This window comes from Calypte anna, chromosome 8, assembly GCF_003957555.1.
Source record: "Calypte anna isolate BGI_N300 chromosome 8, bCalAnn1_v1.p, whole genome shotgun sequence".
Classification (NCBI taxonomy): Eukaryota; Metazoa; Chordata; class Aves; order Apodiformes; family Trochilidae; genus Calypte; species Calypte anna.
This window is the reverse complement of record NC_044254.1, coordinates 374,234-399,523: the sequence shown is the minus strand read 5'-3', so window position 1 is coordinate 399,523 and position 25,290 is coordinate 374,234. Positions and strand designations below refer to the sequence as shown.

The window sequence follows — 25,290 nt, the reverse complement described above, 5'->3', positions numbered from 1 at the left end:
ACATCACATACCATTAGTGAAGAGTACAGGAGTCCCTTTTCCAGCCACGGGCAGGCAGGTGGCCTGGGCCATGGCAGTGACCTCCCCGTGAGGGTTACACACTGCTCTAGGACAAGCCTGCTGGGATGAAGCCCAGATTGAATGCTGACCGTGCCCAGAGAGCATCAGTGGCCCCACAACCACATGAGGAATGAAGATTAAGAGGGCAGAAGCAATACAGAAGTGATGGGTGCCAGCAGGTCTCAGCTTTGAGCACAGCCTGACACCCAGCTGAGGGAGAGCAGGAGCTACTGCACTATTTTTAAAATCCAGAAATTCAGCCCTGGATTGAGCAATGAAATCAGGAGAAAAGCAATTGCTCTGAGGAGCTGAGGCCAGCTGGGTGCCTCTCTCCTACCTCCCCCAGTCCCCTGGGGGACCCACCCCAGCCCACCTCACCTCACCCAGAAAGCTCCTCCATCATGTATATCCCTTGGGTCTCACCTTATAGAAAAGATGCCCAGGGCTGCCTGCACCACCTCATGGGGAAAAGCAGCTGGTAGCCAAAGGAACAGCAGAAAACACCCATCAGATCCAGAGAGCTGTCTCCAGAAAAAGAGACGAAGGGTTTGCTCTGAGAAAGGCAGGGAGAAGCCTCAGCTTTTCAGCCCAGGATTTCAGAAGACTCATCCAGTTTGCTCCACTGCCTGTTTTTCCCCACACACATTCCCTTGCAGTTCACATTTGGGCAGTTTCAGCTGAAGGCAGCAAGGAGCTGAGGATGCTGTTGCTGGGAAACTGTTCCAAAGCCCTGGCTCAAGGAAAACCTTCAAACACGGGGCTGGTGGTGCCCGAGCTGCCACCAGCAACAGTTCCTCCATGGTCCCTGCAGCCAGAGGATCTTCTGCTTGATCCCAGCCTAGCTGCACATCACATCCTTGGGATGGGATACACAACACTGCTGCAAACCAGAGCAGCATCTCAGCTCAGCAAGAGAGATTTCAGGTCAGGGTATGCTGGATCCCATCAAAGGCTTTGCCAGGTCCATGGGGTTACCCCAAAACCTCCCCAGTGCTGGGTTACATTTGCCCCCCCTTGGTCTGCAGAGGCCTGGAGCAGCTCCTCCTCTCCATCTGTTCTGCAGGAGCAGTGGGTGCAGGGCTCAGCATCAGGCACCAGATCCCCGTCCTTGGGGACCACAGGGCTCATTGCCACCAGTAACTTCAGTAACATCATTCTTTGTTATTCTACAGACCACAGACAAAGCTGTTAAGTGGCCACATTTCTCCTACATGCCCCTGGGAACGTGCCAGACTCTGTAACAAGTTTTGTTCTTCTCTTTCGTACATTAAAAAAACCCCATCCTCCTTGCACCATCTCTATGAACACACCACACTGCATGTTCTGCACAAGGCTGGGCTCAGATCTTCCATTTCATTCCATGCCCACACCCCCCTGCTGAGCCCCACCAGCCCCAAAGCCATCCCTGGGAGGGCATCCCCAGGGCCCCAGCCCCATGTAGGTGCTGAGGTTCTGCCTCCAGAGCCCAATCTCTGCCTCGGGAGGACACGGCTTGCTGCCAGCAGGAGACAGAGCCCTTTCACTCCTTGCCAGCTCTGCTCAGTGGGAAACCAGCTCAGCTCACACAGCAGGTGGTTAAATGAACATTTGCCCCACAAGACATTGCCTTGAGGGGTTTCGTTGTTTTGGTTTGGGGTTTTTGTTTTGTTTGTTTGTTTGTTTTTTGAGCTCCATCCCTTTCCCAAAATGGTTTAATTGAGTTATGATGAGCACATCACTCACTCCTCTTGCTCTGAACCCTGCTGCTGTGTAGCTGGGGTGCAGCCACCCTCCTGCTGCCAGGCAATTCCCAGCCAGACAGCCCAGGGACACTTGGGGCTACCACTGCCAGAGCTCTGAAACACAAACCTTTGGGGTTTAGGGCAGCAGACGACCCAATTGATGGGCATGAGCCAAGGATGGCCCCAAATGTAGCAGAGACATCCAGGGTGGATTTATACCAAGGCAGTTTTTACCACATCCCCAGGGAAACGTCTCCCTCTTTTCTTGCAAGGAGGACAGCAGAGTGCAGCCCCTGCTCAGCCAGCAGAGCTGTTTGCCCAGCCCATGATTTGGCTTCCCAAGGGATGAAGGATGCTCATCATGGCCCTCCTCCCACTCCAGGCTGAGCAACATCTGCACATGGGGGGCCCCGATCTCAGCTGGGGCCTCCCAATGCTGCCATGGAGCACAAATAAAAAAGTGATAATAGGAATTGGAGGGTGAATTAAACATATGAATCACTTCCTCTCCTGGCTTTTCCTGCTCCTGTTGTTTCTCTTATCCCCTCAGAAAAAGCCCAAAGAGAACACTCATTTCCTTCCCTCCCTGCTCTGTGATGAACACTGAGGGGGGTGCTTTTTCTCTCCTCATTTTCAACCAACAGCAGCAGAGCTGTGCTGATGCTCCCCAGACTATTTCCCCATTACATGGTGAAGCAAACCCCTCGGGTGGCTTCAGCAGGAGGCAGAGCAGCCCCTCCTTGCTCCCACCAGAGAGCAACAGCCCCAGCCCAGGGAGGTCAGAGCTGTTCTGCTGTCTCCATTGTAACAGAACCCAACAAAACCAGCAGCTCTGAATTCATACCAAAGCACAACGAGTTCAGAACAATGGAAACATCTTTTATTTTGGTTTTAGATGCAATATGCAATTAACCTGCGGGACTCATCACCACACAGCTAATTGAGAGTAAGAACTCCAGGGAAGGTGCAAACAACCCAACAGTGACATGCGCAGTGAGGAGCATCCCTGCTGGCCAGGGTTGGGGAAAACTGTCCCCAAGGTGGTCACCCCTGGTGGGGACAATCTCCTGCTTTCCACAGGAGTGCTCTCCAGAGAGCTGCTGCTGCCCAGGGACTCGGGTGTCCTGGCCAAGGACATGGCCTGGGTGCTGTTTTGTCAAAAGCCAAGGAGCTCCTGCAACCATTCCCTGCTCCAACAGCTGCAGCTGGCATCACCCTGAGAGCAGGGCTGGAAACAGGCAGGGTTGGGGTGCCACACGAGGACAAGCCTTGGAGTAGGGTACCTCCCAGCCAGGGAGTGTCACCATGTCACTTACAGCACATGGGCCACTCTGGGACAAGGACACACCAAGCCTTGCTCTGTATGTCCATGTTTCTCCACACCCACCCAGTTCTGAGCTCAAGGTGAGCTCCCATCAAGCCCAAAGTCGTCACCAGAGTGGCCAGAAAGCAGGAGGCCATGCATCCTCAGAGCCAGGAGGGCAGCTGGGCTCTGCAGAACAAACTGAAGCCCCCACAGCCAGCGTGCTTAGAGAGGTGGAAGAGAACAGGGCAGGCATGCAGAAATGCTCCCCAAAATCATCTCACAGGCTCAGCATAGTGCCATTTTTATTTATTATCCCTCTGTGGTTTTTTGTCCTGGAGCTCATATGATTTTTTTTGTTGAGCATCCACAGCACCCTGCAGCTAGGAGCCCCCCAGCTCACCCCCACTCCACAGAGCCTGTATATCTGAACTCTGCTGCTTCCATCTGAGGACCCTTAGATCTCACAGCAGAGTCCAAACCCAAGCAACTCCCCCACACTCTCTCTGGGTCACCAGGAATTTCATAGCAAATCAGCCTCTTCCCCCCACCCCAGAAAGCCCCCAGCAGGTAAGCTGAGCACAGCAGGTATCTCCAGCAGCATGGCCCAGAGCAGGGAAGAGCTGGCCAGAAGACCTGCCCGTGGCCTCCTCCACCTGCCAGGTGTATAGGATGGGGTGTGGAGCCCTCCTGATCCTCCTCCAAGGTGGTAACTGAGCCCAGCAGCTCTTCCAGGCAGCACAGCAGATAATGATGCCAACAGCCACCTCCCAGCTCTCTGGTGGCCCCAGTCCCTGACCCAGATGCCACAGGCTGCTCCTCAATGCAGGGAGTCCCTTGGAGCAGAGATCTCCCCAGGGAGCTGCAGAAGAGGGGAAAAGCAGCCAGGAGCCAGGAGTGACAGTGTCTGGAAAAGGTTGCTTTACAGCTCGAGCAAGACAAGGAGAAAGTCATTAATGTCTATCAACTCATTCCACGCCCATGAGGTTTTTATTTCATTACGCTGGAGATGGCAGAGGGTAATTTATCAATCTGAGGAGGAGATGTTGCTGAACAATTAAAATGAATGCTGTGTCTGGGCACTGGCAGAGGGACAGCTGGTGAGGGGTGACAGAGGAGCAGGGAGACCCTGGAGCAACCAGGCAGAGAAACAGGTCTGGGGGCATGGTGCCAGGAGGTGATTTGGGGTACACCTACAGCAGGCAAGGAGCCAGATAGCTGCTGCTGGTGGGACATCTCATATGGCTGCGGGCAGGAGAGCAGAGGTGCAGAGGCACAGCAGAAGCAGAGCAGATATCATGGGGTGGAAGCATTCATCCACAGGACCCTCCCCACCTGGTCCCCACAGCCTTGCACTTGGGTGCCACACAAGTGCCTGGCTGCAGACTACTTTTAGCTTTTTTTTAAAGGTTGAGGAGAAGATGCCAAAACTGATCACAAAAACATGTTCCACAGTGCTGGAAGAACAGAGCTTGCCTGGGAGCTAACAAAGCAGGGATCCTCCCCAGAGCTCAGTCTCCAGCCCAGCGGAAAGGGCCAACAACACTGCCAAGGGTGAAGACACCCACCCAACATCACTGAGACCTGACAACTTGCTGAATCAACCCTACACAGTACCTACAACTCCCCCACGAGGGCCTCTCCCAAAGAGAAAGGGCCCCCCCGGACACTCTCTCTTGCCAGCAACCTGGGTGGGGTTTGGCCCAGCCAGAGGGAAAAGGAACTGAGCAGAGGTCACAGACTCCTTCACCCCAGGGACCAGGCTCACTGCAAGGAAAGCCTCGAGGAAACGCTGAGTTCAGCTGATGCGAGATAATCAGGAGGTAAAACAAGCCGGTGCAAGGGAACAAAAGTCCCTTGTGTGGAACTGGGGCCAGTAAAAGCATCCCTGGGTGCCAGCCAGCACTGCCTGCCCAGGGATGCCCAGCTCCCCAGCCTCCTCGGGAGCAGCTCGCCGTGGGCAGGAGCCCCATCTGCCGGCCTGGCCACGGAGGACACGCATCCCAGCTCCTCGGGAGGAAGGGACACCGACAGGCACAGGGCACCCGGGGACCCTCCGCAGCTCCGATCCGAGGTGCCCACACGGTATGCTCCCCAGGAGCCAAGCCCAGCAGCAGCCCAAGCCTCACGGGGCCACCAGACCCTTCCCCATCACCCCACCTGCAGAAATCACCTGCCCTGCATGGCAAAGCCACACGGTGCTTTGCTCTCCTTGCACCCCAACACCCAGAAGCACCCAACCTTCACTCAGACGGGGGTGCTCCAGTCAGCCCCCAGAACCACCCCAGGGGCTGAGGAACGAGCTCCCACCAACACCTTGCCCAAGGCCCTGGCACACCAAGCCCCAGCAGAGAAGGTGGGATGGAGAAACCAAAAGGCTGATGTCAGTTGAGCAGAAACACTAAATATTTACACAGGCTGCCATCAGCCCCCAGGAGGGGAGGTGGCAACTCTACAATTTAAATGCAAATGGAGTAACAATTTCTGTGTAACTAGAAATGCAAGAAAATTACTTAAACATACCCCAAAGCACAAGGACACCCCACACCCACACCAGAGCCAGGGTTGGAGTGTACAGGTACCCAGGGGGTTCTGGGGGGGAAATCTCCCCTTCAGGGCCACGGGAGAGCAAGGGAGATGCTGTGGCAGGGGAGGCATTTGATGGCAGCAGGATGCAATTACTCAAACTAGAATAAAATCCAGGCTCAGGGGCTCACAGAGGAGGGACACGTGCAAGGTGACCATGAAACAGTGCCTCAAAACAAAATGCAAATAATCCCTCAGAGCTACTCACTTGCTGCACCAGCCACTGAAACACTACAGACAGCCAGAAAAAGGACTCTGCTCCACCACCTGGGTACTGCAACAGCCACAGGAACACAGCACATGGAAGAGGCCCACCCTAAAACTCACCCCAGAACTTTGCACAAACAAATCTTACCTGAACTCCTTGTCCTCAGCAGTAAGAGGAGCAGTAGATGCTCCTTCAGCCTGACCACACTGCCTGCCTTGGAGCACCAGGAACCAGGTGGCAGGATCCAGCCAAACAGGACAGCCCAATATCCCCCTCCCAAGGCAGCCCCCCTAGGCTGAGTTCCATTATAGGCTTTGTTGTAAGGTGTGGGTGGAAAGCCCAGATGGAGCCATTTAGGACCTGCCAGCAGCCTGTGGGCCCTGCAGGTGAAGCAATGGATCCTCTCTGCTGGATTCAGGGAGCCAAGCAGGCTGTAGGCACTGGGGAAGTGGCTTCATTGGACACAGGTGCCCCAGGATAGGTGGGGGAGAAGGGATGCTGAGGGATGAAGAGGCATTGCTCACAGCTGGAGTGGCAGCCCAGGGGACACAGCTGAGCAGTCCCCCTTGTGCTCCCAGGGGAACTGGGATGTGCTGCAGAAATTAAAGCTCAGGTGTCACCTTGGGTAGCAATGGCTTGGAGGACAGGAAAGGACACCGAGCCACCCACTGCCATAGCAGCTCTCTCCAGGAGCTTTACACCTCCAGAAGGAAGCAGGTTGACACCATCACCACCCTGTCTGCCCCAGGGAATGCTGAGGATGCAGTGATGCCCACAGGGTCTGGAGCAAACCAGCCTGGGAGCAAGCACACCCTGTCCCACTCCAGTGTCACAGTTCCCAGTGACAGTGACAAATTGGGGGTGTCTCATGGTGTCCTCAAAAGTGGTGGCCCATAAGGAAAGGGCCACAACCATTCCCATTTTCTAAGGCACACACTGAGGGACTGGGCCACCCCACGGGCTGCTGAGCATCTCTCAACAGAGCCAGGAGTGCAGGTCCAGCAGCTCTCTGGAGGAACCTGAGATTCCCCACGGGAGGACACACAGACACACAAAGCTGACAGGCAGACAGGCACTTCGGGGGTGCGGTGGCATCTTCGGGTCTGTCCCGTGTGCTGTCAGTCTGGGTCCATGGGACAGCCCTGCCCACAACTGCCCGTGGGACCCCAGGGGATGATAATGACCGGTCCGGGTCTCCCAGGGAAGCAGCAGCCCCTGGCAGCAGCCAGCTTTCCTCTGCCAAGCTACTGCCGACCTCCACGAGAGGGCTTTGCTGCACAAGGAAAGGAAGAGCAGCTCCATTTACAGCCTCCTCCCAGCTCGCTCCTGTCTTTTCTCCACAACTCCTCAGGCAGGACTCAGCAGGCATCAGCTGCACCAAGGCACCCGGATCCCACCCAAAGCCCCTGCAGAGCTGTGCTCCTCTTTGGCCGTGCTCTGCCAGCACCCACCGTGTCCCAGTGTGGAGCGTGGGAAGTTCACTGTCCCCACCCAGTAGGAATGGCTGGAGGGTCCTGGCCACCAGGGTGGTGCCTGGCTCCCCAGGCATCCGCTGCACCAGGAAAAGCCAGGAGCTGCCTTGAAAACAGTAAATTTTCCTCTTTTTTTTTTTTTCTTTTTTTTCTTCTCTTCTCTCCAGCCTGTGGAGATGATGCTTTCCCACATCTACCACCAAGGCTGCCAGGCTTCCACTGAGCCCAGAGGGAAGGAGCAGGCTGTGACTGGGGGTGCAAGGCACGGGGGTGACCTGGGATGGGATCACAGCCTGGCTCCCCGCTCAGCAGCAGGCAGCACACTCTCCCCCTTCCCCATTGAGGGCCACAGGGACATAAGGGGTGGCTCCTTCCCTCCTGCCACTTGTCACCCAGTTATTTTTAACATCCCTCCCTCCTGCTCCCATATGACCCCCCAGGATCTCTGGTGCTCTTCCAGCACCATTCAGCCCCGTGCCACTGCTCTGAACCCAGGGCAGCCTGTCCCTCCCCACCTGGCCACCAACCAGGGACATCACGTCACACTCTCCTGGGCTGAAGGCAAACAATCTCTCCCTTGCCCTTTCCAGGTAGGGAATTTCATCCAGCCCAGCATGCACAGGGAACTGCCTGGGACAAAGTCGAGCGGGAGGCACGCGTGGCCCCTGCCACCGCAGCAGAAATCAGCTCTTTAACACAAAATACCCCAATTCTCCCTAGAAAACCTGAGTGATGGTAAAGCAGAGAGGAAATTGCCCTGCAAGGGGCTCACCGGTGCTGCCCTTGAGTGACAGAGCCACGCTCCAAGAAACGATGGGAAGAGGATGCCATGAATATCCAGTGGGGTTTTGCCCAGCTCCCTCCAGCCAGTGTTTTCACCCCTGACATTTGCTCCCCATTAACACAGAAGCCACAGGGCAGGGCCACTGCCCGCCCACAGCCATTCCACGAGTGGCACGGGCTGTTTGCCAGTGGGTGCTGCCACCAGAGCCAGGAAGGGAGCTCAGCCCCGCCAGTCCCACGCAGGGTAAATCCCAGCTTGAAAACACCGGACAGCGTTTCACGGCTCTCTCCAGCACCAGAGAGGTGGGAAGAAAACGCTGGGCTCTCCCCCCTTGCCTGTCCTTCCGTCTCTCCTGCTTTCCCACGGGAGCACTGCCTTCCTCCGGATGCGGCTCCTCCCGGCTCCTCCACTGCTCCAAGGGCCCACGGGGTCAAATATTCCCCCCTGGAGCAAGCAGGGCTGCCCACGCTGGCTCTGCCTGCCCTGTCCCCTTGTCCTGGTGGCTGCCACCATGCTCAGCCCTGGGGCAGGGGTGAGATTGGGGCACGGGGGGTTTCCCCCTTGCCGCGGCCCATTGCCCCTTAGATGTCCCCTTATCCCTGCGGCTGCTTCCCGATGTGTAGCTCCGGCTCCCCTGAAACGCTGCCCTGGGCTCGTGGCAGGTGATTAACGCACATAAAACCTTCCCGCCTTGAAAACCAGCAGCCACATTGCCATGGAGACCTAACACCGAGCAGCTCCCTTCCGCCTGGCCGCGCAGGGCGAGGATGCTGGGTACCCCCCGCACCGCGCCGCGGGGGCAAACCCGGCCCTGCCCCTCCATCTCTCTACAGCATGGGATGGACGGAGCCGGGATGGGCTCCAGCCCCGCTCCAGGAGCCGGTGCCAGGCTGCCTCCATCCTTCTGCTTGCTCAGGAAGGGGAGCTGAGCACCACACCTCCACAGGCACGAGGGAAGGAGGCACCCGTGGGACTCTCACAGACCAGACCTGGCACAGTATTGGGGCTCCCACCTCTGCACCCTGCTCCGGACACACTCCCTCCTTCCTGCCTTCACTCCCTTTTCCTGCCTTTCCCAGCCTGCCCTCCAGATTTCCGAGCGAGCCGCATCCTTCCTGCCCCTGGCAGCAGGGCCGGCGTGCCCCATCCGCCCATCCACTTCCCCATTTCCCTCCCTCTTCCCCTTTCCCCACATGCACCCTCCCTTGTCCCATGCCTCCGGCTTCCCCCCCCCAGCAGTGGGTTTCAGAGGGATGTCAGCTGAGCAGATGGCTCAGAGATGCTCCTCAGACAGTTTTGGGGGTGAGCACCCTTTGCAGCTTTCCCCCCACGGGTCTGAGCTTCATGGGGCACCGGAGGCCAAGGGAGAGCTGATCCAGGACTCAAGTCTCCTGCAAGCAATTTGCAGTGAGATCTTTTCCTCCTGCTCTGGCTGCTGCCAGGAAAAGCAGCAGGAAAATATTTCCCTGGGAATTGTTTTTGCTCCTTCCTCTGTGTCTGTACGCATGAGGCTCTCCTCTGCCGTGGACATGCCTCAACCTATCCCGAGGCTCAGATTAATCCCCTGCACCACCGGGAATGACAGCTGAGGTCAGATGCTCTCTGTAGAGGGGAGGAGGAGACCTTCTCCCTAGGAACCCACACATGTTCCCAACCAGAGCAGACAGCATGAACAACAGGCAGCCCTGCCCGCTGCCCCCAAGCAGGAGGTCACCCCACCTGCAGCACAGGGACATAACGGAGCATCCGACAGGAGGGACAGCTCACTGCTGGCAGTGATGGAGAAAGGTGCCAGAGCCCAAACCAGCCACCATGGGTCTCAGCACTCCAGCAGGGAAGGTGGGGAAATGGGGATGGAGGGAAAGTGCCCCCACCACAAAGCCAGTTCGGTGCTCAGAGTGCTCAACACCACCTCGGAGCACCTGAGACAAGCTCAGGAGAGCTCAGCTCTGGTAAATGATGCTCTCCAGCCCCTGCCCAGGCAGTTTACCTTCCTCTTATCCCACTTGCCCCTTTTACCTCATGTGAGAGCTTGGGAAATACACGATGACTATTTGCCCCTGCAGCTCCAAGCCCTTCCCTCCCCCTCTCTCCGGGCTCCAGCACCAATAAATCACGCCACTGGGAGAGAGGGCCAGAGGAAACCAGAAGCACAAAACCTCAAACAGAGCCTTTCCCCCCCGCCCCGCCCCTGCTCTCCCAAGCAGCTCTGCATTTCATTACCGCGGCCAGGCCAGCCCTCGCCCAGCTGGGGAGAGGGAAAGGAGGGGGGGCCCTGCAGGGTTTGCGTCTCAGGAGCAGAAATCTCAACCAGAAGAGCAGAACAGAGCTGTTTGTGTTTGTAACTGCGTCCCGGCACTCGCCTGATCCTGCCTCTGGGACCTGTGCTGGCCTGGAATCACTCCTCTGCTGAGGTCCCTCTGTGCCAAGGCAACTCCAGGCATCTTACAGCCAGTCTGTCCCCCTGCCTGATGCCGACCCTCTCTCTTCTGCTCCAGCCTGACTTGGATGCTCCTCAGAAGCAGCCCTGGGTTTTCTGCCAGCCCTGCCAGCAATCATCACTGCCTTTCCTCTACTCCTAGGCTGGGAGTGGCCTGCCCAGGCAAACACCCAGCCTGTCCCTGCCTGGGGAGCAAGGGACGAGTCCCCACTCCCCTGCCAGCACCCCATACAGCCCTTGCCTTGCCCAGCCCGCGCTGGGACCGGGGGGGGGGAGCTCCCTCCACCCTCCCTAAACACACATTGGCAGAGCATTGCCAGCAAGCACAGAACATTGGAGACAGATGCAAGCCCCGCAGCGCAGCGAGGGCTGGGGGGGATCCAAACGTGCCTTTTGAGCCATCACTGAAGCAAGAAGTACTGTGCCGTAGTACTTCTCCCCCCCTCCCTCCCCTCCAAAACCTTGCTCTGCGGTTTTAGTCCTCAGCAAAGCATCCCTCTTCCCCTTCAGGGCTGCTCCCCCGGCGGGGAGAGGCCCCAGCAGGCTCCCAGCCCTGGCCTGCCTCCCTCTCCCCTCCCCGCAGCTCGCCGGATTCCTGAGCGCTGACACAGGATGCTGCAGCACTGAGCCTGCGGTGCCTGCCCCCCCTCCCCCTGCCCCAGGGGAGGAGTGGACGGGTGGATCAAGCCCGGTCACACCAGGCTGGGAGGGAGCAAGAGCATCTGGAGCAAAATCCGGAGCCCCCTGCGAGCCCCTGGCTCCCCATTGCCTCCCGGGCCCGCAGGCTTCCTCTGGCCTCTGCCTGGCCCCCATCCCAGGCCAGACCTACATCCATCCCTTGAAAGGCTTGGATGATTCACACCATTAACACTCCCCTCGTTGGCCAGAGCCGGTTTTAAATCACTCCTTGTCTCCAGAAGGTATCCGTGGTGTGAGCCGCAGCTCATCCACCCGGAGCTGTAACCGGTGACAGCTCCTGGCTGACTCCAGCAGGAGAAAAGCAAAAACCCTGCTGCTCACCCCCTTCACTGAGCAGCCTGGCCACACTCCAGGGTTCCCTCCACCAGCAGCTATCCCACGCTCCAGCTGCACTGAGGGATTTTCCCAGCACCTCTCTGCTCCCAGGAGACCCAACCTGTGCTGGAGGGGAGCCAGCAGCCCAGGTGAGTGCTCACTGCTGTCACAGGAAGGTGAGGACCCTGCATCTCCCCACTAAGCCATGTCCTCCTCAGCGCCGTGGGGCAGCTTCCATAGGAGTCACCTTCTCTTCCAGGTGATGGAAGTTTTCATTTTTATCTAGCTTATTTCTGCACTTCTCTTCCTTCTGCTAGCATTGGCCTGGGCAGCAGCTTTGGGTCGCAAGTCTCTCCTCAAGATCCTTCCCCCTTTCCTTGCTGGGCTGTCACCTCCTGTCACCCTCACCTCTGTGGCAATAAAAGGAAAGCAGGAGGAAAGCAGGGATTGAAGCAGCATGATGGAACAGATGAATTAAGGAAAGCTAGACCCTGCTTAGGTAAAAGTGATTATAGAAATAAAATTTTAAAGGACACTGAAGGAGGGGGAAACAAAACAAAGCAACAAAGAGCAGAAAAGTTGATTCCAAAAGTAATACAGCATTGTCATTAAGGGCCTTTTTCAAGTGGAGGCTCAGTTTCCAGCAGCGATGCAGACTCCACTGTAATGAGCCAAAGCTCACTAGCAACTCTCTCACTTCCACCATTTTTTCCATCCCCCTCAGCAGCAGCAGGAGCAGCCTGCAGCTCCCCAAAACCACACAGGTCCTAGGGAGCAAACCCCATGGGTTATCCCAGCACAGCCCCTGGGAAGGAGCAGCTCTGGCAGCCAGGGGGATGGGTCTTCTGGGGACTGTCTCACCTCAGATGGCTCCACAGAGAGGTCACCTCAGCCAGAGGCAGCTGCCTTGGCCCCTGTGGGCAGTCCCTGATGAATTTTCAGAGGCCAGCTGCAATTAAGGTGTTGCACAACTCCTCTCTGTAAGATAAGATGATGTGAGAGCTGCCAAAGGGAGGTTGGGTCTTACCTGCACAGGGACACCAGTGCCACACAAACCAACTATACCAGGTGCTCCCCCAGCAGTTGGGTGCTCAGAAAATCTTTAGATGCTCCTGAGCAACTTAATAATAGCCAAGAACAGGATCCCCCCCTCCCATTTTGGTGTTCAGGAGCTGTCTGCAAGCTCTGGCCAAACCCATCCACTTCCACGGAGATGCTGGCAGCCACAGGGGCAGAAACTCACTGCCCCTGCCCTTAGGAAGGAAGCCATGCTTGGAGAGGAGCAGGAGGCCATGTCCATCCCCCAGCCCAGATTCTGATCCACCAGAGCAATCTGTGCCCTCCAAGCACGGCATTCTGCAAAGGAGGGCACTCAGGGGGGAGGTCTCTGTAGCCCCCTTCCTGCTCCTCCAGCTCCTGCAGAGCCCCAAGGTGACCCTGTCTCCCCCCCAGCAGCCACACTGTTGGATTCACTTGTACAGTGAAGCAGGGACAGCCCCTTCCTGCCACCTCCCAAAGGTCATCAAGTGGAAAGAAATGTCTCATCACACGGTATTTCCTTGGTGTTGTCTACCAAACTGAAATGGTAAGTCACCATTAGGTGCAATTATCCAGAAAATTGAGATGGTCAGACTTTTGCTTTTCTGTTAGGACAGGGAGCTCCTGACTTGCCCGTGAACTGATAGAGCTCCCTCTAAGCCACCTGGTACCAGGCAGCTCCTCCCCATCACAAGTCCTCCACTCATCCCTTCTAGTGCTCTGGGAGACCCATTTCTCAGAGAAACAAGGTGTTAACACCTCAGGCTGCAAGACCAGTGTGCCCTGTGAGGGACAGTGCTGCCTCTCTGAGCAGGGCCTCTTCCAGCCACACCAGAGAAAGCAGAGAGCTTCACGCTGGTCACCCCCTTGTCTCCCATGCTGCTCCCCAGCTCACCGGCCCAAACCAGACCCCGGAGGTTCCAGGTATCCCAGACTGCACTCCAGAGCACATAAACATCTTCCTTTACTCGCCAGAGGTGCAATCCTCCTCAGCTGAAGAGCTGGTTAATTAGAAGCAGAGAAGCCTCTGGTGAATCTCTCAGCATGAAGCAGAGAAAAAAAAAATTAAAAAAAAAATCCCCCCCACAATTCTAATTACACCGCCCCAGGCACTCCAGAGTCACTGTGAAGCAGAGGCCAAGCCTCTCTCCACACCCCTCGAGCAGGAACTTTAACCCAGTTACAGTCATACTGATAATGGGGGAAAAAAAAACAAGGCAGCAGCCTGATATTCATCATTTTAACTACTCCACAAGTAACAGCGAAGAGGAGGCTCTGAGAAACGTCCCTGGCAGAGGAGCAGCAGCTGGCTGTGTATGCCCAGGACCCCCAGCCCTCCAAGGGGAGGCCAGCCCAGCCCTCGGCAGGCAGCTGCTCAGCTGGGATTTAGCAACTGCTCCCCACCCACGGACCGTGACTCTGCACATGAGGGACTTTCTGAGTAAGACCTCAAATGCCACGGCAGCTCCGGAACTGGGAAGAGGCTGCAGCCGGAGGCAGAGCCAGAGCACCTGGAAGGCCCTGGGAGGGACTCCAGCCTCCCTGACAGAAGTTTCCTTTCTTCCCAGAGGATCTGGACTCCAACCCACCCCAAGCCTCTGGCAAGGCAGGGTGGATCCAGCCACAGACATGCAGCAACCACACCCTGGCTGCTGCCTGCCCGGCTCCCCACGGCCCTGCTCCTCCTCCTCCTCCTCCCTCCCTCCTTCCCCAAGCCGAGGGGGGCACAAGTAGGGACTAGGCTTATACGGTTGAAAATATTTAATACGTGTTGTACACGTAGAATTACATTTTATACAAAACGAGATACATCACCGAAAGAGAACACTGTACAAAAATCCCTACGGGAGCCCAAGCCTTTATACAACAAAGGCCGGGAGTTACCAAGCCTAACAAACAGGCTCAAGGACTTTCCATCAGAGCGTCTGTAAACTTTGTTTCTCTCAAAGAAAAAAAAATACAACCAAAACAAAAAACAAAAAAAAAACCAAACCACTTTTAAAAAGCACCATGTAATAGTTCTGACCTAAACCTTTCCAAAATAGAGACTTTATTTAATAAACTTAATACTTTCCAAGCTTAAAATATCCCCCGGCCGGAGCGCTCCCGGTGCTGGCGGCAGCCGGGCAGCCTCCCACGGGCGCCGGACAGGGCGGGGGCCCGGCCGGGAAGGGGAATTCCGGGAAGGCTGAGCCGGGGCGCTCCCAGGACGGGACCCGGAGGTGCCGGCGGGGAATGGGGAAATGCTGCTGCCCCCGAGGTCCCTCCCGTGCGGCGGGGCTGGGCGCCGGAACCCCGCGGCGCTGCCCGCCTTCCTCCGTCGGGCCAGGGCTGCGGGAAGGGGGGGGAACGGGAGGGGGTCACCTCTGGGTCCGGCTGCCCGTCCGTCGACAGGCACCCCCCCCTTCCCCGCGGCGGAGGGCGAGGGGAAGTCTCTGTGGCCGGCGCTCAGAAGGCCACGATGGCCGTGCTCCAGGGGTTGAGGGTCCGCAGCACCGGCTCGTCGCAGCAGATCTGTCCCGGTTCGGCCGCTGCCTCGGCGGACGTCGCCGCTACTGACTCGCCGCCGTCAAGGGGCGGCCGCCGCCGTCCCTTGGGCTCCTTGCTAAGCAGTCCCGAGAAGCTGGAGCCGAAGATGCTGATGAGGCTGGCCACGTTGCCCGTCTCCATGTCCTCCTGCTCGTCCGGCGGCGGCGGCGGCGGTTCCTCCTCCACCTCGCGGCGGGGTTTCTTCACCGGGGAGCCCGCCTGGACCCGCTCGCCGGCGCTCCGCTTCCGGGGACAGTGCGGCGGCGGGAGCGTGGCGGCCACCCCGGTGGCGGTGGCGCAGTCCGGGCGGTTCTCCTCACCCCCCGCCGCCGCCGCGCAGCAGCAGCTACAGCCGCAGCAACAGCGCCGCGGCCGGGGGCCCTGGCACTCTGCGCCGGGCACCCGCGGGCCGCCCCGAGCCGCCTCGTCCTGCGGGGGCGGCGGTATCGTCGTCTCCTCGCCGGCCGGCCAGGCGGCGGTGCCGGGCGGCGGCGGTTCCTCCTCGGGGGGCCCGCAGGCCGGCTCGGGCGGGCAGCCGGGTTCGCTGAGGTAAACCTGACGGGCGCTGCGCAGCACCAGCGACACCAGGAGGTTCTTGTGTAGCTTGAGGCCGCCGCGCTGTCCCCGCGCGCTGTAGATCTTGCCCAGGGAGATGCTGACGATCCGGTGCGCCTCCAGCTTGAACTCCATCGGGGGCACGGGAGGTTGGGCCCGCGGGGGCCGTGAGGAGCCGGGCTGTGCTGTGCCCTCCGCCCGCACCCTGAATCCGCACGCCGCTGCTTCGCGCCGCCGACTGAGGGGAGCCCACGCGCCCGGTCGGCTTTTATAGGGCCCCCGCCCCAGCCAATCAGAGCGCCCCGCCGGCCGCTCCAACCGCCGGCTGGCCCCCGCGCGCCCGCGCCCGCCAATGGGGAGTCAGGGGAGCGGGTTCGAAAGCTCGCCCCGCGGAGAGCCGCCTTAAAGCGGCAACGCCAGAGAGGGGCGGCTGGTGGGCCCCACCACCCCAATGGTGTCTGTGGGACAGCACCCCAGATCCGCCGCACCCCGCATTGGCTCGGTCAGAACGACAGGTGGAAATGGGAATTTCCACCCAAACAAGTGAAACATTGCTGGGAGGAGGAGGGAAACCCAACCCGACCCAAGAGCATCCCCTGTCCTGCACGGATGGTTCCCTGGTGCTTGCACCGCTCTGGCATCTTGTGGTGTCAGAGGGGGAACTGGTGTTGGGTACAGGGAGAAATGCACCTCTGAATACTTCCAAGAAAACCTGCCCCAGTCTTGATCAGAAGCTGCCAGGTGGAGATCTGCCTCAGGGGTCCAGCTTTGGAACTCAGAGAAACCCCAGGTTAAAGGAGGAAGGGCTGTAAGGGAGAGTGGGGGAGGACCCAGAACCACCAGAAGTGATGGGGACCACGACGGAGCTTTGGGAACTGAAACCTCTCTTTTGCTGAAGCTGTGAAACACGATGGCAAGGCCAGCTTGGTGGCTGGGGGACACAAGGGGCAACCCACCATCTCCAGACACAGCTCCAGGTAAAGCATACAAAAATGTTGTGTGCAGGTCCTGTTCTGGGAAAGCCAGGAGGTGCTTCAGGGCTTGCAGCAGGGACCCTCCATCTTCCACCTCTGAGAAACCACCATCTGCAAGGACAGAAGTGAAAGGGCCCAGGATTAAGGAAGCATCAGTTTCCATACCCAGCTGACGCAACTGCTCACTTCCATCCCACTGTTTTTCAAGGGATTCATACTACCCAGAAGGAGAGCCACAGCCTGTCGTGATGTTTTATTGGCAGGATCTGCCACCAGGACATCCTGGCTTGCTGGAAGGACACAGTGGTAACAAAGGCCAGGCATCAAGATGTAGTTGACACAGCAGGAGCCATACCCCCAAAAAATCCCACATTTGGACCAAGTGTTCCTTTTCCTCCTGCTCCAGTGCAGCTGGAGAACCTCAGATGCTGCTCTCTGGATGTAAACACTGTCGACCTGGGTGGGGGGGTTACATCCCAAAACGCACACCTCCTCTAGCACAAACCTGCCACACTCTGTATTAAAGGACTAGACTGGAACATGCTCAGCCCCACAGTCATAACATCCATCCCAGCTTTCCCCCTGCCCATGCTGGGCCAGCCTCCCCCAGCTCATGAGACCAGGACTGTCCCCTCCCGTGCCCGGCGTGGGAGGACAGAGGGATGGCAGCCCCAGTGGTGGGAACCAAGGGTTTCCAGACCTGCCAAACCTGCTCCCCGTGCCTCCCTGGGCCGGTAACACCCTGGCCTAAGCCCTCGGGTCAGTCTAACCAGCTGGGGCAGGTCTGGGCTGGGATGTTTGGGGCTGCAGTCATGTCTCCTCACCTGCAGCCAGCATGTCTGCCCACCACCACTGCCCCCTCCACCACACAGCCTTTGGTTGTGCCCCAGGAGTGCTGCCCCAGCACTGCTGCTCACAGGGCCACCTGAGTCCTCAGCAGAGGTGACCCCGGGCAGAAGGACAAAGCCGGGTTTGATACATCTCAGCTGGTTTTATTCCCAGCTCAGGATGTGGATGAAGAGCAGAGGTGCAAAGCCACCCCAAAAACTGAAGGTGGGTGGAGAAGACCAGGTGTGAGAGCTCTGCTGAGTAAAGGTGCCTGGAGCTGAGTGGACTGACCTGTTCTGCTGCTCACTGCCTCACCCTCATGGCATGAGCCACAATTTCTATCCAGTTGCCACATTTTGGCTACCTACCCTGCTCAGGAGTGGGCAGGCTGGCAGCCTCTCTCCTGCCCTGGCCAGGGATAAGCGTGACGGGGACAGATCCCGAGCGATGGGGATGGGTACCAAGAAATTGTTAGGTACCAAGTGGTGGGGACGGTACCGAGCGATGGGGGCGGGAACTGGGCCGTCCCTCGGCCCTATTCGTGCTCAGACCGGGGACACTGAGAGCGGGCAGGGAGGAGCAGAGGTCACACCATCAGAGAGCAGAGCTGCTGCCCGGTCCCAACACTTTCACCCAGCAACACGGCCCTAGGCACAACCTCCGGCGGGGTGACTGCTGCCAGCCTTGCCCCCGCCTGCACTTCATGCGGAGATCCACTTTCCCAGGGGTGTCCGGGCAGGAGGAGAGGGCAGGAGGAGCATCAGGGCAGAAGGAGCATCAGGGCAAGCAGGGACAGTCCCGGCAGCCCGTTTAAGCCGGGCGGTATTTTGGTGGCAGCCCTGCCTCTCCCTCCCAGGCTGATGTCATGCGTGGTAAGTTTGAGGCTGAGTCACACGGCAGCTCCTGAGGTCAGTGCCTGGGGTGCCTTTGTTGTCTGCCTGCCCGCACCCCCAGCCCGGCCCCGCCGCCGCCTCACCCCGCTGGGCTTTGCCCACCCAGCGGGGCAGCCCCGGGATACCCTCGGTTCGGCACCTCCCGCATACCCAGGGTTCGGCGTGGCGTGGGAACCATCACCTCGGTGGCTCCGGTGTGCCCGGCACTCCGTGTCCATCGGTCTGTCCGCACAGGGGGCATTGCCCCCCGGCCCGGCGGGTCCAGGGGGGACAGAGGAGGCGGGGGGTGTGACAGGCGCTCTCATCTCCGCATGTGATCCAACCCCGCTGGAAGGGCTTGATGAACAATTAACAATCCTCCGGCTCAGCTGCTGTTTCCCGAAATAGCTCTGGCAGCAGGAGGAGGAGGAGGGCGGTCGGACTGGCAGACAAAGGTGGCCTCTCCGCCAGCAAGCTGCAGCCGGGAGCCTGCCCGGCAAACCGAGCAGGAGGAAGAGGAGGAGGAGGAGGCAGCCCCAGAGGCCGAGAAGCGGGGAGCCCGCGGCCCCACCTGGGAAGGGAAACAATGCGAGATAAAAGCAGCTCGGGGCAGGAAGCAGCTTGCGGTACAAATCGTAATTGCGGAGGGCTGCGCATACCAACCGGAGCCTTTTTCGGAGGCGTTAAAATCCGCCTCCGATGGCGAGCAGAGGAGGTCGGCGCCAGGAAGCTTCGTTCTGGGTTTTTTTTGGTGTTTTTGATTGTTTGCCTGGGTTTTTTTGCGAAGTGTCATCTCGTCCGGGAGCGGGGCGGGGGGCTGCCCGCACCCCCAGACGCAGCAGCCGAACCCGGGCCGCTGTCCTCGCTGTCCCCGTGGCGACAGGGTGGCGGGGACCGAACCGGCACCGCCATCTGGCACCGGGGGCGGGGGGGCTGTCCCCACTGCAGCGGTGGGGCTGAGGAGGATGTGGTTGGCGAGATCCTGTTTCGGCGCCCGTCCCGGTCCCCGTCCCCACATCCCCCCCCGCCCCCGGCAGCCCCTCGCTGTCACCAAATGTGCGGGCCAGGCCCCCGGGGGAAGCAGCTGCTGCAAGAGGTGGAAAGCCCTCCGGGGAGGAGGGATGGCGAGGTTAGGGTGTTCTCAAAGCACAGCCTGAACTCATCCATCACTCACTCCCCTTGGCGGTCCCATCTCGAATCTGGGCGCATCCCCCCCCAGGGATTGCTGGCGGAAGCGAGGAAAGCGATTCTAAAAGTAGATTAATCCGTAGCACCGGCCAGGGTTAAGTTTTAGACGTGAATAACCCACATCTGGATTATGAAAGAAGCAGGCAAGGACCGGGAGGAGGAGGCTTGTTTGGGGCTGTTTTGTTTTTCCTTCAGAGAAATCGATGATTCAGATGGCTGCAGTCCGGACCTGCCACAATCGGATATCGGTAACTAATCCCCAGGGCTCCCAAATGCCCTGGTTCATCCGTGCTTGGAGATAAGGTCAGAAGAGCTGGGAATCCTCCCAAAGCCCAGCCAAGACCACTAACCACTAATTGCTGCCGAATGACAACCAAACACAATGTGCAAGCCAAACAAATACAAACAAATCAATATAAACCTAACCCAAAGGTGGGGAAGCAGCTTCTGAGAGCCCCTGGAACCACAGCAGGGTGGGAGCCGGCAGCACAGCCTGTACTAGAAAGCAGAGGGGTTTTCCAAGGCTAAAACCCCATCCTCAGCAGAGGTGGCAGTGTAGATACCCCAGGCAGGCAGCACTCACCTCCTGCACCCCTTTTTGTTTACCAGTGACCTGGGGTTCCCCCTTTCCCCTCTGCATAAATGATTTACAGTTTCCTTTGCCTTTCTCCAGCTTGGGATTTCCCTCTCTGTCCCCAGGGACCTGTGACCCGGACCCTCTGCCCCTCAGAGATCTTGCTACTCCTCTAGCAGCTTCTCCTAGCACAAAGAAGGGGGAGGGAATTCCCACTCCCAGCTATCAGCTTCCATTTCCCTTGGAAAAATGTGGCCTCACATCTTTCAGGGTTTTCTGGAACTGGCTTGGTTTTCCTGGGGAAAAAAAAAAAAAAAAAAGCCTTTATTTGTCCAGGGTTTCCTATCAGACAACCCTTCTATTGTAGTCCACTTTCCTGTATTTTTTTTTTCCCCTCTCCTGTGCCATTTCCAGAAACGAAGGCTGCCTTGTGCCCAGGGGGCAAAGAGAAGGACAGCTCTGGGCTGCAACCCTGCAGACACCCCCCAGCTGCCCCCAGCAGGGTCTGTGTTTCCCCCCAGAGCCCTTTGCTGCTCTTTGCTAAAGCAGAAGGCAGACTCACTGGCATTTACCTGCAGCCCAGCACGGGGTTAAACATCTCAAATTAATCCTGAGAACTCCAGGTGGAGCCAACCCAAGCCACAGTTCAGCAAAAGGCAGGGTAGATCATCTGCCCAAAGCAGTCTCAGACTAATTATTTTTTGTTTCTCTCCCTGTGTCTCAATGTCACCTTCCTTGCAGCTGGCAGGCTAATGACAACTGCAGCCCTCTGCACATCCCAGAGCCCAGACGTGTCCTCTGTGCCACTGCTTCCCACTCAGGGGTGACAGGGAGGGTGTGCACTGATGCTCCTGAGCCACGGAGCCGTTATCCTAGGAAAGAATCCCTGCTAATGAGAAGGGATACCAGGGCCTTGGGACCACACAGTGCTTATTAGAAGTCCCAAGGTATGCCAGGAGGGAACCTTCAGAGGAGCAGCCACCTCCAAGAGCAGCAAGGGCACATGCTGCCTTTGCTTAGTTTTGTTTTACTAATTATTTATTTTTCTTTCCCATTTTCACCTTCAATAAATGACTGATTGCTTGATGTGCTATGATGAGCAAAATAAATTTTCTCCAAAACAACCCACATTCTTAATAGTCATCCTGCATCCTACCATGGATTATCACTTCACATTTGCTCATTTATTCCATACTTGCATTTTTACCATTTTTGTCTGGTTGCCCAGGCAGGGATTTGCAGTGTCCACTACACACAAGCCTTGCTGTCTTGTGAACCCAGTTCTTGTTAGACAACAAGAACCTGCAAGTGACAGCAACAGGAGGAAAGCCACAACCACGGGAGAAGCTTTGGTCAGGCTTTCCTTCTTCCCTGACAACTCTAAGCCCAAGAGAACCTGTCAGCTCCAGCATGGAATATGTCATCCAAGACTTCTTGGCACCATTTTTCTTTTAACACCTCAGTCACTGAAGTCAGGGGACTTTGCCATCACACCACAGATCAGTAAAAATGAGGCTTAGGAACCTTAGTTACAAACACGGAGGGGCCACGAGTGGGTAGGATTTGATGGAAACCCACACTGCCTGCCACAGCACTCAATATTTAGCTACTGGCTTCTGTTCCATGTCAAGTTCTCTCTGCCTTAATCCTCACCTTACAATAATCAAACGAGATCTTCAACACCTTTCACTAAAAATGCAAAGGAGGGGGAAAAACTCTAAAGCCTCTGAAACCCATTCACTTTGTTACTTCTTTCTTTAGCTGTGAAACCTTTTCTAGGGGGGGGCAAAAATCCTCTCTGCTTTTGCATGTCCAAATTCAAACCAATCCAGCTCTTCCCTGAGAGGAAAAGCCATCACTTCCACACCAAATGCACGTTCTTTGCACCAGGCTAGGGATCCCACACTCACACACACTGCAAAAGTCTGCCTGATAAAAGTGTCAGCCCAATTCTTCCCTGCAGAGCTTTGGGATTTTGACAACTCAGCACTTTTTGGCACAGAAGTGTTTAATCAGTGTTTAACCTGACCAATTCTGCAGCTGTGTGCCATGCACCCAGCTCTCCTCCTCTCACTGGGGAGGGATCAGTTCGGCCAAGCATGCCGAGAAGCCACTGAAACCTTCCCTGCTGCTTCCCAGCCAAAAACCAGAGTGGCCCACAAGAAAGAGCAAAAAGTGCCTCTGTTCTGAAAAAATAACAGCAGCATGGCTGGAGTGGCTTTCATGTGAAAACCTAAACCGTTCACTACATTGCATAAATTAATTCCCAACGTCAAAGAAAAGGCCTTTTTTTTTTATTTTTTATTCCTGGAAAGTTTGTGGCTTCCCTGCATTTTGGTAGTGCCTCCTTATTTTCAGCCCTCAACAGCTCTGCAAAGCTTCACACCATCGTGTCAAAAAAAAAACCCACCAATCAACCAAAACAAAACCAAACCCACTTCCTATTAAGTGAATAAAGTGTTCACAAAATTTGTTTGAGGATTTCTGAATCTCCTAGCTAGTCATGCACAGAGGCTATGGGAGCCTTTCCCTTTTTCATTCCTGGCACAGTGAAGGCTACAGGGGATTCCTGGTGAGAGGGAGCAGAAGGGCAGGGCCTTGGCACACGGAAAGGAGCACTGCAAACTCCTGGGACAGTGTTGGCAGGAGGAAACCAGAACTACTGAGCAGCTCCAGCCCAAGCTCTCCTTCCCATGCTCTGAAACACACTGGTGTTCCTTCCCTATTCCAGCAAGAAGCCCAAAGCTGCAAGGGCCAGAGGGCAAGGGGAATGGTGGAAACGTGGAAGGCGGGAGCTCTGAAGAGGGGGGAGCAGCACGGGTGGAAATCCTGGGTGGATTCCTGGGGAGTAGGAGGGCTCTGGGGAACAGGGACAGACGAACTGGCCCAGTGACTCCTTGGCACTGTTTTTCCCTGGAGGCAACTCGGTGCCCTCAGCACAGCCCATCTGGCAGGGCACACCACCCCCACCCCCCAGAAGCTGCTGACGTGGGACACAAACCACCCACGGCACAGCACAACCGAGGAAGGGTCGGCAAACACACGCCCTGAAGCTGCTGCCTGTTGCACCACACCTGGCAAAGCTGTGGCTTCCTTCCCAGCCTGTCCCCGGCAGCAGGCAGCTCTCAGAAACCGGTTCTACGTGTGTCACAGCCTTCCCACCACACACTCCCCAGTAAAGCTGCTGGGATTGCAAAAGCCAGGCATCCAGCTCCCATGCTGAGGAGGCATCTCTGCCCTTCCTAGGGATGCTGGACCACTGCCACCTTTGGGAAGAGCAGGCAGGGACACTTTGGGCAAGAGGGTGAAGATTTGGGGGATTAGTTCTGACCAAGCCTCGGGAAAAAAATTGATCTGCTTACACAGAGGAAGTTCAGCCATGTGTGTGTGGGAACAACCCCCAGAGCTGCACAAGCTCCATTCCTCTCCTGACAGCTTTTCTGAGCCCTGGGGTACCTGTGCTCACAGCTGAGAGAGGAAACTATGGACCCCTGAGATGAGGGGGGGCAGGGAACAGGGGGGTCCTCACCCTGAGGTGGGCAATGGGCTGTTCAGGCCCTGCAGAAGGGACGGGGAAGTGGAGCCTGTCCATTCCCAGGGCAGGGAGTGGAGCAGGAGCAGGAGCAGAGCAGCCTGGTTGTTGCTCTCCCCTTCTTCCTCCCCCACCAGGCAGGAACAGTCTGTCCCAGACACCCTGGTGGGGACCGTGGCCTGGCAGCCGGGCCAGGACGTGCCTAGAGACCAGCAGCAAAGACAGAAACATGGAGTCCCAGAACAGCACCTTGGAAGGGACCTCAAGGTCCAACATTGCTTGTATGAGGTGGTCCAGCACCCTGTCCAGCTGAGTCTTAGAGGGCTCCAGTGTCAGGGAATCCACCACGACACTGGGGAGATTAGTTCAAAGTCCAGCTCTTCCCATAGTGAATTTTTTCTCTTTTTGTGTCCAATTGGGATCTCCCCACGAGGAACTTGTCTTACCTTTAACCATTACCCCTTGTCTTTTCCAGATGACTCCTTATAAAAGTGGAATACCCTTCTTTAGAGCTGCCTTACAAGTCCTGGAACACAGTGATAAGGTCTCCTCCTCTGGGCTGCACAACTCCAGTTCTCTCAGCCTTCCCTCCTGCACCAGGTTTCACAAGCCTTTGATCATGTCTGTGGCTCTTCTCTGGGCCCTCTCCAGCCTGTCCACACCTTTTTTGCACAGAACAGAAGACAAGTGTTCCAGTTGTGGCCTGACAAGTGATGAGTAGAGATGGATGATGACTTCTTTATCTCTGCTGGTCATGCCCTGGTTGATGCTGATCTGGTAAGACCTCACCTGGAGCATCCAGCTCTGGAGCCCTCAATAGAGGAAGGACAGGGACTTAGTGGAGTGGGTCCAGAGGAAGGCTACAAAAATCATCTGGGGGCTAAGGAAGCCAGGCTGAGGGAGCCAGGAGTGTTCAGCCTGGAGAAAAGAAGGCTCAGGGAGGGACCTAATAGTGACCTTCCAGTATCTGAAGGGGCTACAGGAAGGCTGAGAGGGACTGTGTGCGAGGGCCTGGAGTGACAAGATGAGGGGCAATGGTTTTAAATTCAGGAAGAGTATATTAAAAGTGGATGTTAGGAAAAAGTTCTTTGGTGTGAGGGTGGTGGAACAATGGAACAGGTTGCCCATGGAGGTGGTGTCACTGCAGATGTTCAAGGTGAGGCTTGAGGAGGCTCTGAGCAACCCCATCTCTTGAGAGTGTCCCTGATACTGCAGGGCTTGGACCGGGTGACCTTCGGAGGTCCCCTCCCACCCAAAGGATTCAGTGACTCTACGCCATCCCCGCTGTCTCTGTGGGGCAGCAGCAGCACGCTGTCCACTCGTGTCGCGCCTCCCACCCCCAGCCCCCTCGGGCCCCTTACCACGGAGCTGCTCCTCTCCGGACGGGCAGACCCCAGCCTGGGACTACGTTTTCCCGGGAGGACTTTGCGCCTCACAGCACCGAGGGGAAAAAAAAAGCCCCAAACCAAACCCTGGGTCAGTCAGAACCCAGCCCGGCGCTCTGCCGGGGATGCCCTCACGGAACGGCCGCTCCCGCCCACCCCTCAGGCCGCAGCCGCCATCTTGCCCGCCCTCCCCTCAGGCGGCACGGGGGGGGCGTGGCCGATCCCAC

General features: G+C 57.3%; 2 protein-coding genes and 1 long non-coding RNA gene across 3 annotated transcripts; all 3 read right to left on the bottom strand.

Annotated features, from left to right (window-relative positions):
• Positions 1–14,655: 14,655 nt before the first annotated feature.
• IER5 (immediate early response 5) lies at positions 14,656–15,938 on the bottom strand. Its single transcript, XM_030455134.1, has one exon. It carries the CDS (start codon positions 15,843–15,845, stop codon positions 15,075–15,077), a length of 771 nt encoding a protein of 256 aa, XP_030310994.1. The 5' UTR covers positions 15,846–15,938; the 3' UTR covers positions 14,656–15,074.
• A 174-nt stretch (positions 15,939–16,112) lies between these two features.
• Positions 16,113–18,909, bottom strand: LOC115598657. Its single transcript, XM_030455265.1, has 2 exons — positions 18,556–18,909; positions 16,113–16,795 (listed from the first exon to the last, which is right to left on the bottom strand). The coding sequence occupies exons 1-2, from the start codon at positions 18,644–18,646 to the stop codon at positions 16,113–16,115; spliced, it is 774 nt and encodes a 257-aa protein (XP_030311125.1). The 5' UTR covers positions 18,647–18,909.
• Positions 18,910–20,368: 1,459 nt separating this feature from the next.
• On the bottom strand, positions 20,369–25,225 carry LOC115598655. The gene is made up of 3 exons (XR_003987811.1): positions 25,040–25,225; positions 24,125–24,596; positions 20,369–20,442 (listed from the first exon to the last, which is right to left on the bottom strand). It is a non-coding gene; the product is annotated as an uncharacterized LOC115598655 (long non-coding RNA).
• Between the last annotated feature and the right edge of the window lie 65 nt (positions 25,226–25,290).